Source organism: Oncorhynchus clarkii, chromosome 29 (genome assembly GCF_045791955.1).
Source record: "Oncorhynchus clarkii lewisi isolate Uvic-CL-2024 chromosome 29, UVic_Ocla_1.0, whole genome shotgun sequence".
Taxonomy (NCBI): Eukaryota; Metazoa; Chordata; class Actinopteri; order Salmoniformes; family Salmonidae; genus Oncorhynchus; species Oncorhynchus clarkii.
Genome location: NC_092175.1, coordinates 26460588 through 26474656, shown reverse-complemented (window position 1 = coordinate 26474656; position 14069 = coordinate 26460588). Strand labels below are relative to the sequence as shown.

General features: G+C 42.0%; 1 protein-coding gene across 4 annotated transcripts in view; it reads right to left on the bottom strand.

The window, feature by feature from the left end:
• The window catches only part of LOC139388068 (signal peptide peptidase-like 3), a 43531-nt gene that overhangs the window by 2728 nt on the left and 26734 nt on the right, over positions 1 to 14069 (bottom strand). For all 4 annotated transcript variants that reach the window (XM_071134588.1, XM_071134590.1, XM_071134587.1 and 1 more), the window contains exon 10: positions 2367 to 2476. In XM_071134588.1, the coding sequence (XP_070990689.1) occupies positions 2367 to 2476 (110 nt within the window). The remainder of the gene's footprint in view (positions 1 to 2366; positions 2477 to 14069) is intronic.

Sequence of the window (14069 nt, the reverse complement as noted above, 5' to 3'; positions counted from 1 at the left end):
CATATTAGGCAGGGCAAACCAATTTTAGTGATTTCTAGTGTAAAATTTTTGGACTCATTAAGCAGTTTTTACCTGATTAAGTACAATACCATTGGAAATGAATGTTGAAAGTTGAATTTATATTCCTAACACTTAAGTGGAAAATATTGCTGTCGCCGTTTCCTGTTGAGAAGACATTTTGATAAATAGCCCAATGTCAAAACAAAGTTTCAAAGTGTCCAAATCAATAACCAATATGCAGAAACAGTCTGGTAAATATTGAAAATATAAAATGTATTATGTACACAATACTCTCAATGTGCAATAATAGTTGCTATATTACTTTTATTTTTATTTTTTAAACAAGCACCTTGTAAACGGCAGACGCACCAAAATCCCTGTCATGGTAATAAAATCACTGATATCGATTAGGGGGGACCAAAGGAAATAAAGTTAGATATGGTTAGTGAGCAACTTGCAGAAGACAGCCAGCTACATTTGGAGTGATGCATTTTGATTTGGGGGTCGCCAAAGCGGAAAGAGAAACGCAACACTTATTTGCTGATCCCTCATATTGACATCACATTGAAATCAATTGTGAGAGAGGGGGAGATGAGGTTGCACGTCCTGTTCAAACTAAGGAAAACAAAGTTGTGATCAGCGATCGGGAGGGGGGTTGCAGGAAGATTAGTAGGCGAACAGTCTCTAGTAAAGAGAGGTCAAGTGGATTGCCTGCCTTGTGAGTGGGGACTGGGAAAGGGTGAGGTCAAAAGAGGCACGTGGAAAGAAAGAGTTGGAAAAATTAGTTGAATGCCGATTTCGGGAGGTTGAAGTCACCCAGTACGAAGAGCAATGAGCCATCGTCAGGAAATGAGCTTATCAAGTTATCAAGCTCATTGAGGAACTCGCCAAGGGCACCTGGTTGGCGATAGATGACAATGTTAAGCTTGAGTGGACAAGTGACAGTGATGGCATATAATTCAAATGAGGAGCTACAGGTGACTGAGGGTGAAAAGAGAATCTCCACTTGAGTAGCCCTGTGCCACCACCGCGACGACCAGATGCTCTCCGACTATGATAGAAAACGTTGTCAGATCAAGAGAGCAGCTGGAGTAGCAGTTTTCTCAGGGGTGATCCATGGGACTAGGGACTGAAGGGCAGCAAAGGCTGAGATGAACTCAACGTTATTGACTGCCGATTGGCAGTTCCAAACTCTGCCAGAGACCAGGAATTCCACATGGGTTGTGTGCGCAGGGTACACTAAATTACAAGGGTTGCAGCCAAGGGTGGAAGCCTTAGAGCGAACTGGAATAAAACACAGTTGCCAAAGCTACAAAAAAGCTAAATGAGATCTGAAAATAACTAGGTAAGATACCCAACAGAGAAAGTGGTGTGGAACTTTCCTCAAATAACTCGGCAGAACAGTCTTTGTATCAGAGAAGTTCTTATTTTTGACGATGAGATCGCAGCAGAAACGGATTACCAAAACCACAAGTGATGCATTTTGATGGAAGAGGAACGCCAACTGTAACAACACTTTTCTTGTAAATAACTTGCATGGATATCAGGGTAAAATCAATAGAACCGGGAGCAAACGTTTGGGGTGTAGCTCGGTTTAAAATAACACTATTCAAAAGGCCACATGGAAACTTGGAATAACCTATACATGGTTGGTTAGATGAGAACTTGTAGAAGGCTCATTTCTATATATTGGAATGGTGGATTGTTTTGATTTTGGTAGGCTGCCATCCCGAAAAGGGGAGCGGAACACTTTTTCTGTTGGTTAACTTAAACGAACCGCGACACAGCATAAGATATCAACAGTCACAATTGCATTAACTCCGTTTCAGCACAAGCCCGGCACGTGTGAATAAAATCAATGGATCAAAACCAATTAGGGAAATTTGCGCAATATAAAATACGGCAAAATAATTATAGATGTCAATTTATGATGATAGTAGATGTTGCCCACTCACAAAATACTGCAACAATGACATCACTAATTTAACCATTTAGATTTAAAAAATGCTCTGTCCGCATAACGGAGTGCTCTGTGGCATCCCTAATAATACACTCTACATCCACTTATGCCCTCATCCATTACCTCTGGGTCCCTGGCCTGGTATCCCATCTGCCTAGATCCTGGATTACTCCTCTAGGCCTCCTCTACCACTTAACACTGCTTCTATCGGTTCATCTCAGTCTCGTCTCAGTCCCTCTGGGTCAGCATTCAGTCAAAACACATTTACACAAAACACTTGAGTCATATAAAATGATTCCCCAGCAGTCCTGCCATTTTGACTGATCTCATAACCTACTTATGACTGACTCCATATCTCCCAGCCCATCACACCCCTCTCCCCCTTATCAAGCCTCCCAATATGTACCTTCAGGTAGGCCATGGTGAGTAGAGGCAGCAGGGTGAAGGGCACCAGGTAGAGCAGGGCAGGCTGAGCCGCACGGTGGATCCTGGAGGCCACAGTGGCAGTCAGCAGGCCTAGAGGGAACAGAGACAGGTCAGAAAAACTCCAGTCAAAATTCCAGGGGTTAAAGTGCAAAAAAAAGGGAAAGCGTTAACCTCCCCTTTAATGTAAGAAAGTCATGACCATTACACTTTCATGGAAAGAGGATCATTTGTACATGTATTAAACTGCGAGTTTGGACAATTCCAGTCACCTTGCTTAGGGGGGGGGGGGGGGGGGGGGACTGAGAAGCTCAGTCCTGGTGAACTCTTAAATGCCCCAAAACATATTGGGGGAAAAAAATTTACCTAAAAATGATTTGAACAGGGGCGCTGGTGAGCAGCAACATGTGAAGACGTGTTTTCTCAGTGTTCCGATCCAGGGCGAACAAATTACTATTAATACTTGACCAACACCTCCCTTGTGTTCATTTTGTAACATTTAATTTGGAATTAATTCATTTGGAACCCAATTTAATATATTTTTTCCCCCAGAAAATGTTGGCCTTTTAAATCGTAAAATGTCGAGACAACAAAGGCCACAGGCCACAAAGGAGCAGGCCTCTGCTCAAGTCTCAGGCTCACCTGAAACAGACTTTGATCCCCCTGACCAAGCCATGGTAATGGCAGCTATATCATTAAATCGGACTGTGCTGGCTAAGGTGAAGTCATTATCCACTGACCTATCCACACAAATAGCTATTCTCACCACGAGGTCAACATAAAGACTGACTCCGTTAACGAAGACCTGGTGAGACATGACACCCGTCTGAATAGCCTGGAAGATGGCGCAAATACTTACTCCAACATAGTGGTGACACTGAAAGAACAAGTCACCCGGCTATCATCAGATGTCATCTAACTCACTTCCAAGATTGAGGACCCCGAGAACAGAGCGCCAGGGGAACGGTCGCATTTTCGGCTGGGAGAGGGACTCGAGACCGTAGGCGGAATGTGGCCTAACCCTGTCCATAGCTAAACTGCTACAGGAAATTCTAGGCCTCGATTATGCCCCCACCCTTGACCGTGCGCACAGAAGCATACAGTCCGCACCAAAGAATGGGGAACCGCCCAGACCCATAGTAGTTAAATTCCACTACCTTCAGGAGACGTTTTCTGTAAGGCGGCGCGAGCGGCTCCCATCACGCACTTTAGACAGAATGTTGGCATTTACCCGGACTACACGGCGGCAGTCACAAAGAAGAGGTCAGCCTTCAACGAGGTGAGGGGGCTCCTACACCGCTGTCTGGACACCAAGTTCGGCATTCTTTACCAGCTGTCCTGAAGATCACTACTCCCTCCAGCAAGCAGAAGACATTCTTAGACCCAACCAAGGCCAAATAATACATTGTTACACACCAACACCCACAGGAGGACAGGCAACATAATACTAACTAGCCATTGTGGGCTCATACTGTGACCCTGCACTAGCCGTGCTAACGCAACCACGGACCAACTAGTGAATTTATATCTTGATTGAAACGTGCCTCCACTCTGCTGCCAAAAATGACAATTATTAATCCAGTAACATAACATTATAAACAATGATGGTATGTATATGGTGACATGTTCTCACAAGGACAATATAGTTTGAATACTATTTTATTTACAGTACATGGCACAATTAGCTTTCATCAACTAGTTGCGGCTGTACAGCGACGGTGCTAGGTGGAGCGGTAATAATTAGCCTAGTCGCTACCTAAGGCTAGCCACTGAGCTCTCTTTCCATGCCTTAATAGGGTACCCTACTAACACACTGTGAGCGTGTTTAATACATATACCTACAACTCCCTTTTTTATATATTGCTTTACTATCCTTCAAATATGCATATTGCATAAGATACCTTGGATGGCTGAGGTGGTTGCCTCCAGAATCCCCTTTCCTAGGCGTAAACTTGATTATGTTTGCCCTGGATTGAGCTCTACTGAGGTTCAGTTTTACATGGTAGCATTTTGCTCTAGTCTAGGAGAGGTAGATGCAGCCTTCCAAAAGGAGGAAGACCAGCATAGGGGTCCAAGGTTTTCTGGGTATTTTGTTGTTTTAAGCCGTTTTTTTATTTTCTTTATATTTTATTACTCTGACCTTTCAGCACATTGGTCATATGATCGTACTAACATTAATTTCTGATTACTAGGCAATGCCTCACATACTCTAGGCTCCACATGCTTTATCAGCTGGAACGTGAAAGGAATTAACCATGTGGTCAAGTGTAGTCCGAGTGTATGCTCATCTTAAGTCCTTAAATCCAGACAGTTTATTTCCGGTCCAGCGACCATGATAAACTAAAGAGGATGGGTAGACCAAATATTTCACTCCAACTTTGGTGCTAAGGCCACAGGGGAAGCCATCCTTATCGGGAAAGGCAACCAGTTTGTCTCCTCCAAAGTAATTTCAGATACTAATGGCAGATATATTATAGTGATGGGGAAATTGTTTAGCACATGTTATTCTGGCTAACCTCTATGGTCCTAATTGGGATGCTCAATTTCTCTGACCTCAACGCAACTTTTCCCAACCTTAACTCTCATCATTTGAAATTGGGCGGAGACTTCAATTGTGTATTGCATCCAAGTCGAGACAGATCCAGACCGAAGCCCAACAATGTAATTTCAAAATCAGGTACAGTAATCAACTCATTTCTAGAATCCTATAATTTGTCTGATCCATGGAGGAGGATCAATCACACTGCTAAACAGTCATCCTTTTTCCCTCTCCAGTCCACCCCTCATACTCTAGGATTGACTTTTCCTGCTAGACAATAGAATTCTTCCTTTTGTAGCTAATAGTCAATATCACAGCATTGTCATCTCAGACCATAGCCCTGTTCAGCTAGATATCCGCATTCCAGACAGTACTGTGTCACAATGCGCGTGGGGACTTGACCCACTACTACTATCCTGTAGTGCCTTTAAAAAAAATACATATCAACTCACATTGATGTCTTTTTACAGATCAACTGCACCCCTGACGTGTCTCACTCTACTGTGTGGGAGTCGTTAAAAGCCTATCTAAGGGGCCAAATAATTTCATACACAGTGTATGGCACCAAACGCTTATCGGAGCTATCTCAATTCATTCTAGATGTGGACAACAGATATGCCTCTTCTCTTGACTCCTGAACTCTACAAAGAGAGACTGCTACATCAAATCGGAATTTGACCATCTTTCCACCAAACAAACGGAGCAGCTTCTGTTTAAGTTGAGACAAAAATTTGATGAACACGGAGAGAAAGCTGGCAAGTTGTTCTCACCAGCTTTGACAATCCGCTGCTAGCAGCACCATAACTGAAATCTGTATTGCAACAGATTTCACTTCTACCAATCCCAAAGAAATAAACAATAAATTGAAGCAATTCTATTCTGCCCTTTACTCGGCTCTTCATGACATCTCGTACGTATGCATTTCTAGACAGACAATCTGGACATCCCCTGTCGCAATTCAGATGAACAAACCAACATGGATGCCTCAATAAGTGATGAAGCTACTATGGCAATCCAGTCCATTCAGAGCGGTAAAAGCCCTGGGCCTGATGGCTTCCCTATTGCATTTTATAAAACATTCTCCTCTAAATTATCCCCCATCCTCAGCTCAATGTACAATGAAATCCTTTCTAGTCAGAAACTGCCACAGACACTTACCCAGGTGACTATTTCAGTTTTGCTTATTAAAAAAAGACAAGAATCCCCTAGACTATGGCTCATACCGCCCTATAAGCCTTTTGTGCTGCGATTATAAATTCTCACTAAAGGTCCTCTCGCGCCGTTTAGAGACTAATGCCTAATATAATTAACTCTGACCAAAGCGGATTTATCTCAGGTAAGCAATCTTTCTATAATATGAGCCGGCTATTTAATGCTCTTTATTCTGCCCACTCAACACTACAGCCAGAGTTGTCATCTCGCTTGATGCTGAAAAGGCTTTCGACCGGGTTGAGTGGGAATATCTATTTACAGTACTAGAGAGATTTGGGTTTGGCCCATCATTCCTTTCCTGGATTAAGATTTTGTACTCATCCCCAGTGGCTTCTGTCCGCACCAACAACGTTATGTCCAGCTACTTCCCTCTCCACAGAAGGACCACGCAGGGTTGCTGTTTATCCCCTTTCCTATTTGATATGGCTATTGGCCTCTTGCTATCGCCCTGTGGGCGGAGCAGAGGATTAAGGGAATATTAAGTGGCAGACGATCTTCTTTAATACATCTCTAAAATGGTGGAGTCTATACCCTCTCTCTTGGACATGTTACAAGGTTTTGGGACATTCTCTGGTTATAAGTTAAACCTAACAAAAAGCATGATCCTCCCCATTAATCAGTTAGCAGAAGAATTAGGTATGCCAATTTCCCATTTAAGGTGAAGCATCAGGTCTTTACTTATTGGGGGATAAAGGTCACACGCTCATTTAACCTCTCTGCGCACCGAACCCGTTAGCGGGATGAAATTCAACAACATACAGTGATCGCTACATAAATAGTCATATTAAACATTCATGAAAATACAAGTGTCTCACATGTTTTGAAAGCCTAGAATCTTGCTAATCCAACTGTGTTGTCAGATTTAAAAAGGATTTACTGTGAAAGAATACGATGTGATTATCTGAGGATAGAGCCCTATAAAAAACAACTATTTAACCAGCACAGGAGTAACAAAATCAAACTGCAATAAAAAAGTTTACCTTTGACGATCTTCCTCTGTTTGCAATCCCAATGCTCATTGTTACACAATGAATGGTCTTTTGTTTGATAAAATCCATTTATATAGCCTAACACGAAACATTTTGTGTCGTGAATTCCGTCTCATTCCATTTTCGACGACACATTCGATGTGAATACACACACTAAACGTGACTTTTCCAGTCATGTTTGGTTTCATTGTAATCAACTGGTTTGTTTGTAACACAACCAAACCTGATGGGTCATTTCGTATTGACTGAAAGAAACCGATTTGAAGATGACAAGTAATGACATCGTTGTGCACCAATGATATGACGGCTGTTTCGTTGATTGACTGTATTTTAACCCAATGACCACTGATCGTCTTGAAATCTAGCTGGGTAGATAGCCAATGAGCTGAGGTAAACGGCAATATGTAATGTTTATGTGTTGGAAGACCAACCCATGTAGTAAACTCCGGCGTAAAGAGGGTCATTCGCCATTTAAGATTCATACCGGAAGGAGCCACGCATGTTACGCACAGCGTTGTTTTGGTAAAGCGCATCTTCCGCTGTTTATATATCAAATCAGTATGGCGACTAAGTCAGGGAAATCTAAGTCTAGATATACAGATGTACACACAATTTTAGAAGAAATTGATCGGGAAAGTGAGACAGATTGTTGGAGGACGATTAATTTAGCGATTCCCAAATGGAGGAATATTTTTTGAACGGAGAGGACATCGTTTGGACTGGTAAGTTCTTCTCATGCTAATACCGTTGTTTGAAATTAATAGCAAAAATATTTTTTGTGATAAATTTTTTTTTTATAGTAGCAATATATAAAAATGTAATGTAATGAAATGTGAGATGCGTGTATGCCGCCCCACCCCCACATGAAATAGCCTATTTGAGGCTGTTGAGGGGAGGGCAGGCCCACAACAATGGCCAAAGTGAAATTGAGACAGTAGATACAGCTGGTCTGTTGTAACATAATAAAGACAGTAGATCTAGCAGGTCTATAATAATATATTCAACCGTATGTTCCCTGTACACTCGCTCTCTCTCTTATATATATATATATATATATATAAAAATAATACAGGGCTCATATGTGAAACTATTCTAACTGAACATTTTCTTTCACAGTGACACTGACTCCGAATGGGAGCCCCCAGTGCCAAGGTGTCCATCCCCCACTGAAGCTGGTTCATCCAGCTCCTGCCACAAGTGGTGTTCATCTGCCCAAATTTATTTCTGCAGGCATGGATGTGCCTCAGGGCCAAAAGGGCACAGCATGGAGGCGTCGCTGTGTTCTTTGCAAAATGAAGTCCCCCATCACTTGCACCACATGCTTGGTGACCCTCTGCTTTACAGCAGAAAGATACTGCTATGGCACCTGGCAACAGCAGCACAATATTGTGTAGAGGACTGAGGGTCTTCCAAATATTGAAAGTGTTATTTTGTAAATGTATATATACTTTTTCTCCATTTTTTGGGGGGGGTGTGTTAGAATACCATTTTGGTATTTTGTATATAGTTATTCCATTCAAAATGTATAACTTCACCAATTTGGCCACTTGGGTACATTTGGGCTACTTGTGTGGGACACCTGGGTGACTTCATGATAAATGTCATGTAGCACACTCATTTTGGAAGTGATCATTCTGAAAAGTTGCACAAGTACCGTTGCCCTCATGTTTTTCACCGGAATTGTCCCCATCATCCTATCTGAATGTTTGTTTTGTCTTGTTCATTTTAAAGATGATACAACAAAAATGAAAATACAATGAAAAAAACATACATTTTATCTAAACCAGATCTATTGTGTTATATTGTCCTACATTTAATTCACACAAACTTCAGAGTGTTTTCTTTTAAATGAAACCAAGAATATGCATATCCTTGGTCCTGGGCCTGAGCTACAGGCTGTTAGATTTGGGTATGTCTTCAGGTGGAAATAGAAAAAAGTAGGGGGGTAGCTGTAAGAGGTTAAAGGCTCTGTTTAAACATAACTTCAAAACACTCCTGGAGCGCACTAAGCAGGATTTCATAAGGTGGTAGTCTCTTCCATTTCATTAACATGTCGCATTAATTATGTTAAAATGACAACTACCTAGGTTTTTGTAATTATTCCAGATTCATATTTTTCTGACAAAGTTGATGTTCAAACAACTAGACAGCTACATTTCCAACTTCATTTGGAATAAGTCAAATCCACAAATGAGAAAGGTATATCTAGAGACCTAAGCCAATAGGCAGGCTGGACCTTCCCAATACTTTTATAATACTACCGGTGAGCAAATACATCTAAATGTGTGCGCTCCTGTGCTCCCCAATGCCCATGAATCTTGGCACCCATGTTTTGAACCCCACTGTTAAGAACTCCCTTCAAATCTGGTCCCAATTCCCAAAGTCACTTTAGCCTTAAACAAGCGAGCGGCTTCTCCCCATTAACATCTAATCCCAGCGTCACAGATTGACACGGAATTCCAGTTTTGGCATAGGAACGGTGTGGTGTTGTGTGACCTATTTGTTGATAACACATTAATCTCATTCCATACTCTGAGGGTTGACCATAATATTCCCAATACACACTTTTTTTAGATACCTGCAAACTCGCAGCTTTGCCCAAAAACAGGTCCCTTCATTTCCACTTGAGCTTACTAAGTGTCCAGTCGAGAGGTGCTTAGATCTTAACCTTTATCTGATGGGCACAATCTCCAGATTATACGACATAATACAGAACATTAATCTGCCTTCCTTTGCAAATACAACATCTGCATGGGAGCAAGACATAGGTGACGAGCTACCCAATGATATATGGCAACAAAGTGTTAGGCGTATCCACACATAATTGTGGATAAGGTATGGGCTTATTCAGTTTAAGGTTTTGCACCGTCTCCATTAGTCAAATGACAGATTGGCAAAAATATACTCAAATGTTGACCAAGTGCTTGAGATGCCGCCTGAGTCCAGCAACTGTGGGACATGTTTTGGTCATGCCAATCTAATCTTTGAGTGGCATCTGGGACCCCATTTGAGGCACTCTCACATGTGTAATACAACTGTTAGCCCCAACCTGGTCACTGCCATTTTTGGGGTACTTCCCCCAGACCATAGTGCTACCATGCATCAGACATATGCGATAGAATTTGCCTCGCTGCTAGCTCGCCGCCTTGTCCTCTTTCACTGGAAGTCTGCCCTCCTTTAAGCAGTGGGTTAAGGAGGTGATGTGATCTCTGCCTCTAGAGAAGGTTAGGTACATTGTGCTTGGGTCCCGACCAAAGTTAGACTTAACCTGGGTCCCCATTAATACAACACGTGGCGAGCCTGTCTTTTACTTAGTGTAACTTGCATAGTTTGGTAAGCAGTCATGTCTGTTCTACTGGCCATTTGTGCTCCTAATAATGTTTTTGTTTTCATGACTGTTTGTTTCAGGTTCTCTTTCTTACTTAACGTACTTTTATAGATGCCTTGGTGGGTGGTTTGGAGGGAGGGGATGAATGGGAGAATGAGGGGTTGTACTGTTTTTGTTATATCTGAAAATGTATAAATATATTTTTAAAGTATATTTTAACATATTGGACCATGCATAAAGCCCAGTGTTTCCCAACCCTGGTCCCCGAGCACCCCCAACATTACACATTTGTAATGTAACCATGGACAAGCACGTCTGAACTTGTAAACCAATCATCAAGCCCTCAGTGAGCTGAATGAGGCATAGTCTATTGTCAGATGTGCTATTAGCAATATGCATACTCACCTGCAGCCCAACCGATGAATCAAAGTGACTACAAAATGTTACATAGGCTGAAACACAGGGTTTGTCAAGCCTGAAAGTTATTATTTTTAATAATTATTCAATCATAGATATACATAATTACTCATTATTGTTATGTTTTTATTACAAAGCACGGCATTGCCCTTTTAAGATTCCATTGTCCCCTTTGAGCAGTGTTACGTAGCGATGGGCATTCCGAGTCTTTTCTGTGAGAAGGACCATTTGGCTAAAAAAAGAGCCGTACACTTGGCTCCCAAACAGCTCTTTACTCAGTAATGCTTAGAAAATTGACCTAAAACCACTAAGAAAAAAATTGTATATCTAATTTAAAGCCTTGAATATTGCCTAACCATGTCAGATTATGAAACGTGAGTTCAAATACATTATTACCTGACCAGATTAGATGGCCTGCAAAAGACCCACAAAAATAATGTATGGACTGAAGAAAAGTGCGTGGACTAGAATGAGGCGCTCTCCTCACTATATTGCTCCTGCACTGAGGAATTACCATCTTCAGAGAGCACTTTTATAATTATTCTGCAGGTAAATCGACGTCTGGAGCCCAAAAAGCAATAGAAATAGCATGCAAATCAAGGAGCCAAATGAAAGGCTCTTTCACATATGCGATTCGGTTCCTAACATTCACCAAAAAGAGCTACTACAGCCGTGGCCAAAAGTTGAGAATGACGCAAATATTAATTTCCACAAAGTTTGCTGCTTCAGTGTCTTTAGATATTTTTGTCAGATGTTACTGTGGAATACTGAAGTATAATTACAAGCATTTAAGTGTCAAATGCTTTTATTGACAATTACATGAAGTCCCATGAAGCAAAGAGTCAATATTTGCAGTGTTGACCCTTCTTTTTCAAGACCTCTGCAATCCGCCCTGGCATGCTGTCAATTAACTTCTGGGCCACATCCTGACTGATGGCAGCCCATTATTGCATAATCAATGCTTGGAGTTTGTCAGAATTTGTGGGTTTTTGTTTGTCCACCCGCCTCGAGGATTGACCACAAGTTCTCAATGGGATTAAGGTCTGGGGAGTTTCCTGGCCATGAACCCAAAATATTGATGTTTTGTTCCGAGTCACTTAGTTTTGCCTTATGGCAAGGTGCTCCATCATGCTGGAAAAGGCATTGTTCGTCAGCAAACTGTTCCTGGATGTGTTGGTACCATTCTTTATTCATGACTGTGTTCCTAGGCAAAATTGTGAGTGAGCCAGCTCCCTTTGGCTGAGAAGCAACCCCACACATGAATGGTCTCAGGATGCTTCACTGTTGGCATGAAACAGGACTGATGGTTGCGCTCACCTTGTCTTCTCCGGACAAGCTTTTTTCTAGATGCCCCAAACAATCGGAAAGGGAATTCATCAGAGAAAATGACTTTACCCCAGTCCTCAGCAGCCCAATCCCTGTACATTTTGCAGAATATCCGTCTGTCCCTGATGTTTTTCCTGGAGAGAAGTTGCTTCTTTGCTACCCTTCTTGACACAAAGCCATCCTCCAAAAGTCTTTGCCTAACTTTGCGTGCAGATGCACTCACACCTGCCTGCTGCCATTCCTGAACAAGCACCGTACAGGTGGTGCCCCGATCCCGCAGCTGAATCAACGTTAGGAGAAGGTCCTGGCACTTGCTGGACTTTCTTGGGCGCCCTGAAGCCTTCTTCACAACAATTGAACTGCTCTCCTTGAAGTTCTTGATGATCTGATAAATGGTTGATTTAGGTGCAATCTCACTGGCAGCAATATCCTTGCCTGTGAAGCCCTTTTTGTGCAAAGCAATGACGGCACGTGTTTCCTTGCAGGTAACCATGGTTGACAGAGGAAGAACAATGATTCCAAATACCACCCTCCTTTCGAAGCTTCCAGTCTGTTATTCAAACTCAATCAGCATGACAGAGTGATCGCCAGCCTTACCTCGTCAACACTCAAACCTGTGTTAACGAGAGAATCAATGACATGTCAGCTGGTCCTTTTGTGGCAGTGCTGAAATGCAGTGGAAATGTTTTTTGGGGGATTCAGGTCATTTGCATGGCAAAGAGGGACTTTGCAATTAATCTGATCACTTCATAACATTCTGGAGTATATGCAAATTGCCATCATACAAACTGAGGCAGCAGACTGAAAATGAATATTTGTCATTCTCAAAACTTTTGGCCATGACTGTACTGTTGTGCAGCTGCACCTAAATCATGCTTGAAACACCGGGTGTAACTGAATTTGTAAAATGATGCCACTCGTGCAATTGAAGGACTAATTAAGAAAGTGGTAGCAATGGAAAACTGTCTCCCCCTATTTTTTTAATATATTTTTTTACTAAAAGCCAAAAGAGCGTTCCAAAGTATTTTTGCATTAAAATTGATGTGCATTGACTGCCTGTAAGAAAACATGTTACCCACCCTATGACTCTTGCAACTTGAATACACCTCAAAAGGAATATTTATCTGGCATGGAACACACAAGGCAACTAGGTAAATAGTTAAACTATTCTATGGGGTTTCCTGATTTTGTTCTAATAACATTACATGGCAAAAATATGAGCACTGGAAAGTTGCATCCATACCTGAATGTTAAAGTATAGGATTTGAATGACTGACAGCAGCTACAACAGGCTACACACCACTGTTTGAGTTGAGCTCTGCGATTGTGCGCATGATAAGACTTTTTAATTCTCTTCACCTGAACTTCGGCGTGTCAGCAACAATCATGCATGTCAATTCAGTGCACACAGCTTAACAGAGAAAATACTATTTGAGAATACATTTAATTGCCATTAAAAAGTGGGTGGTTTAAGCCCTGAATGCTGATTGGCTGAAAACATTTATTTTTACTGCTCTAGTTATGTGGGTAACCACATAAGGCACATCAGGTGTTTGTGGGCTGTATCCTTAGCCGTGGTATATTGGCCATATACCACAACACCTTGGGCCTTATTGCTTAAATATACACTGCAAGTACAAAACATTAGGAACACTTTCCTAATATTGAGATGCACCACTTTTGCCTTCGGAACAGCCTCAAAATCGTCAGGGTATGGACTCTACAAGTGTCGAAGGCGTTCCACAGGGATGTTGACTCCAATGCTTCCCACAGTTGTGTCAAATTGGCTGGTAGAGGATCTCTACGCTGAATAGTTTATTCTCTCTCATCCCACAGATGCTCAATTGGATTAAGATCTGGTGACTGGGCAGGCCA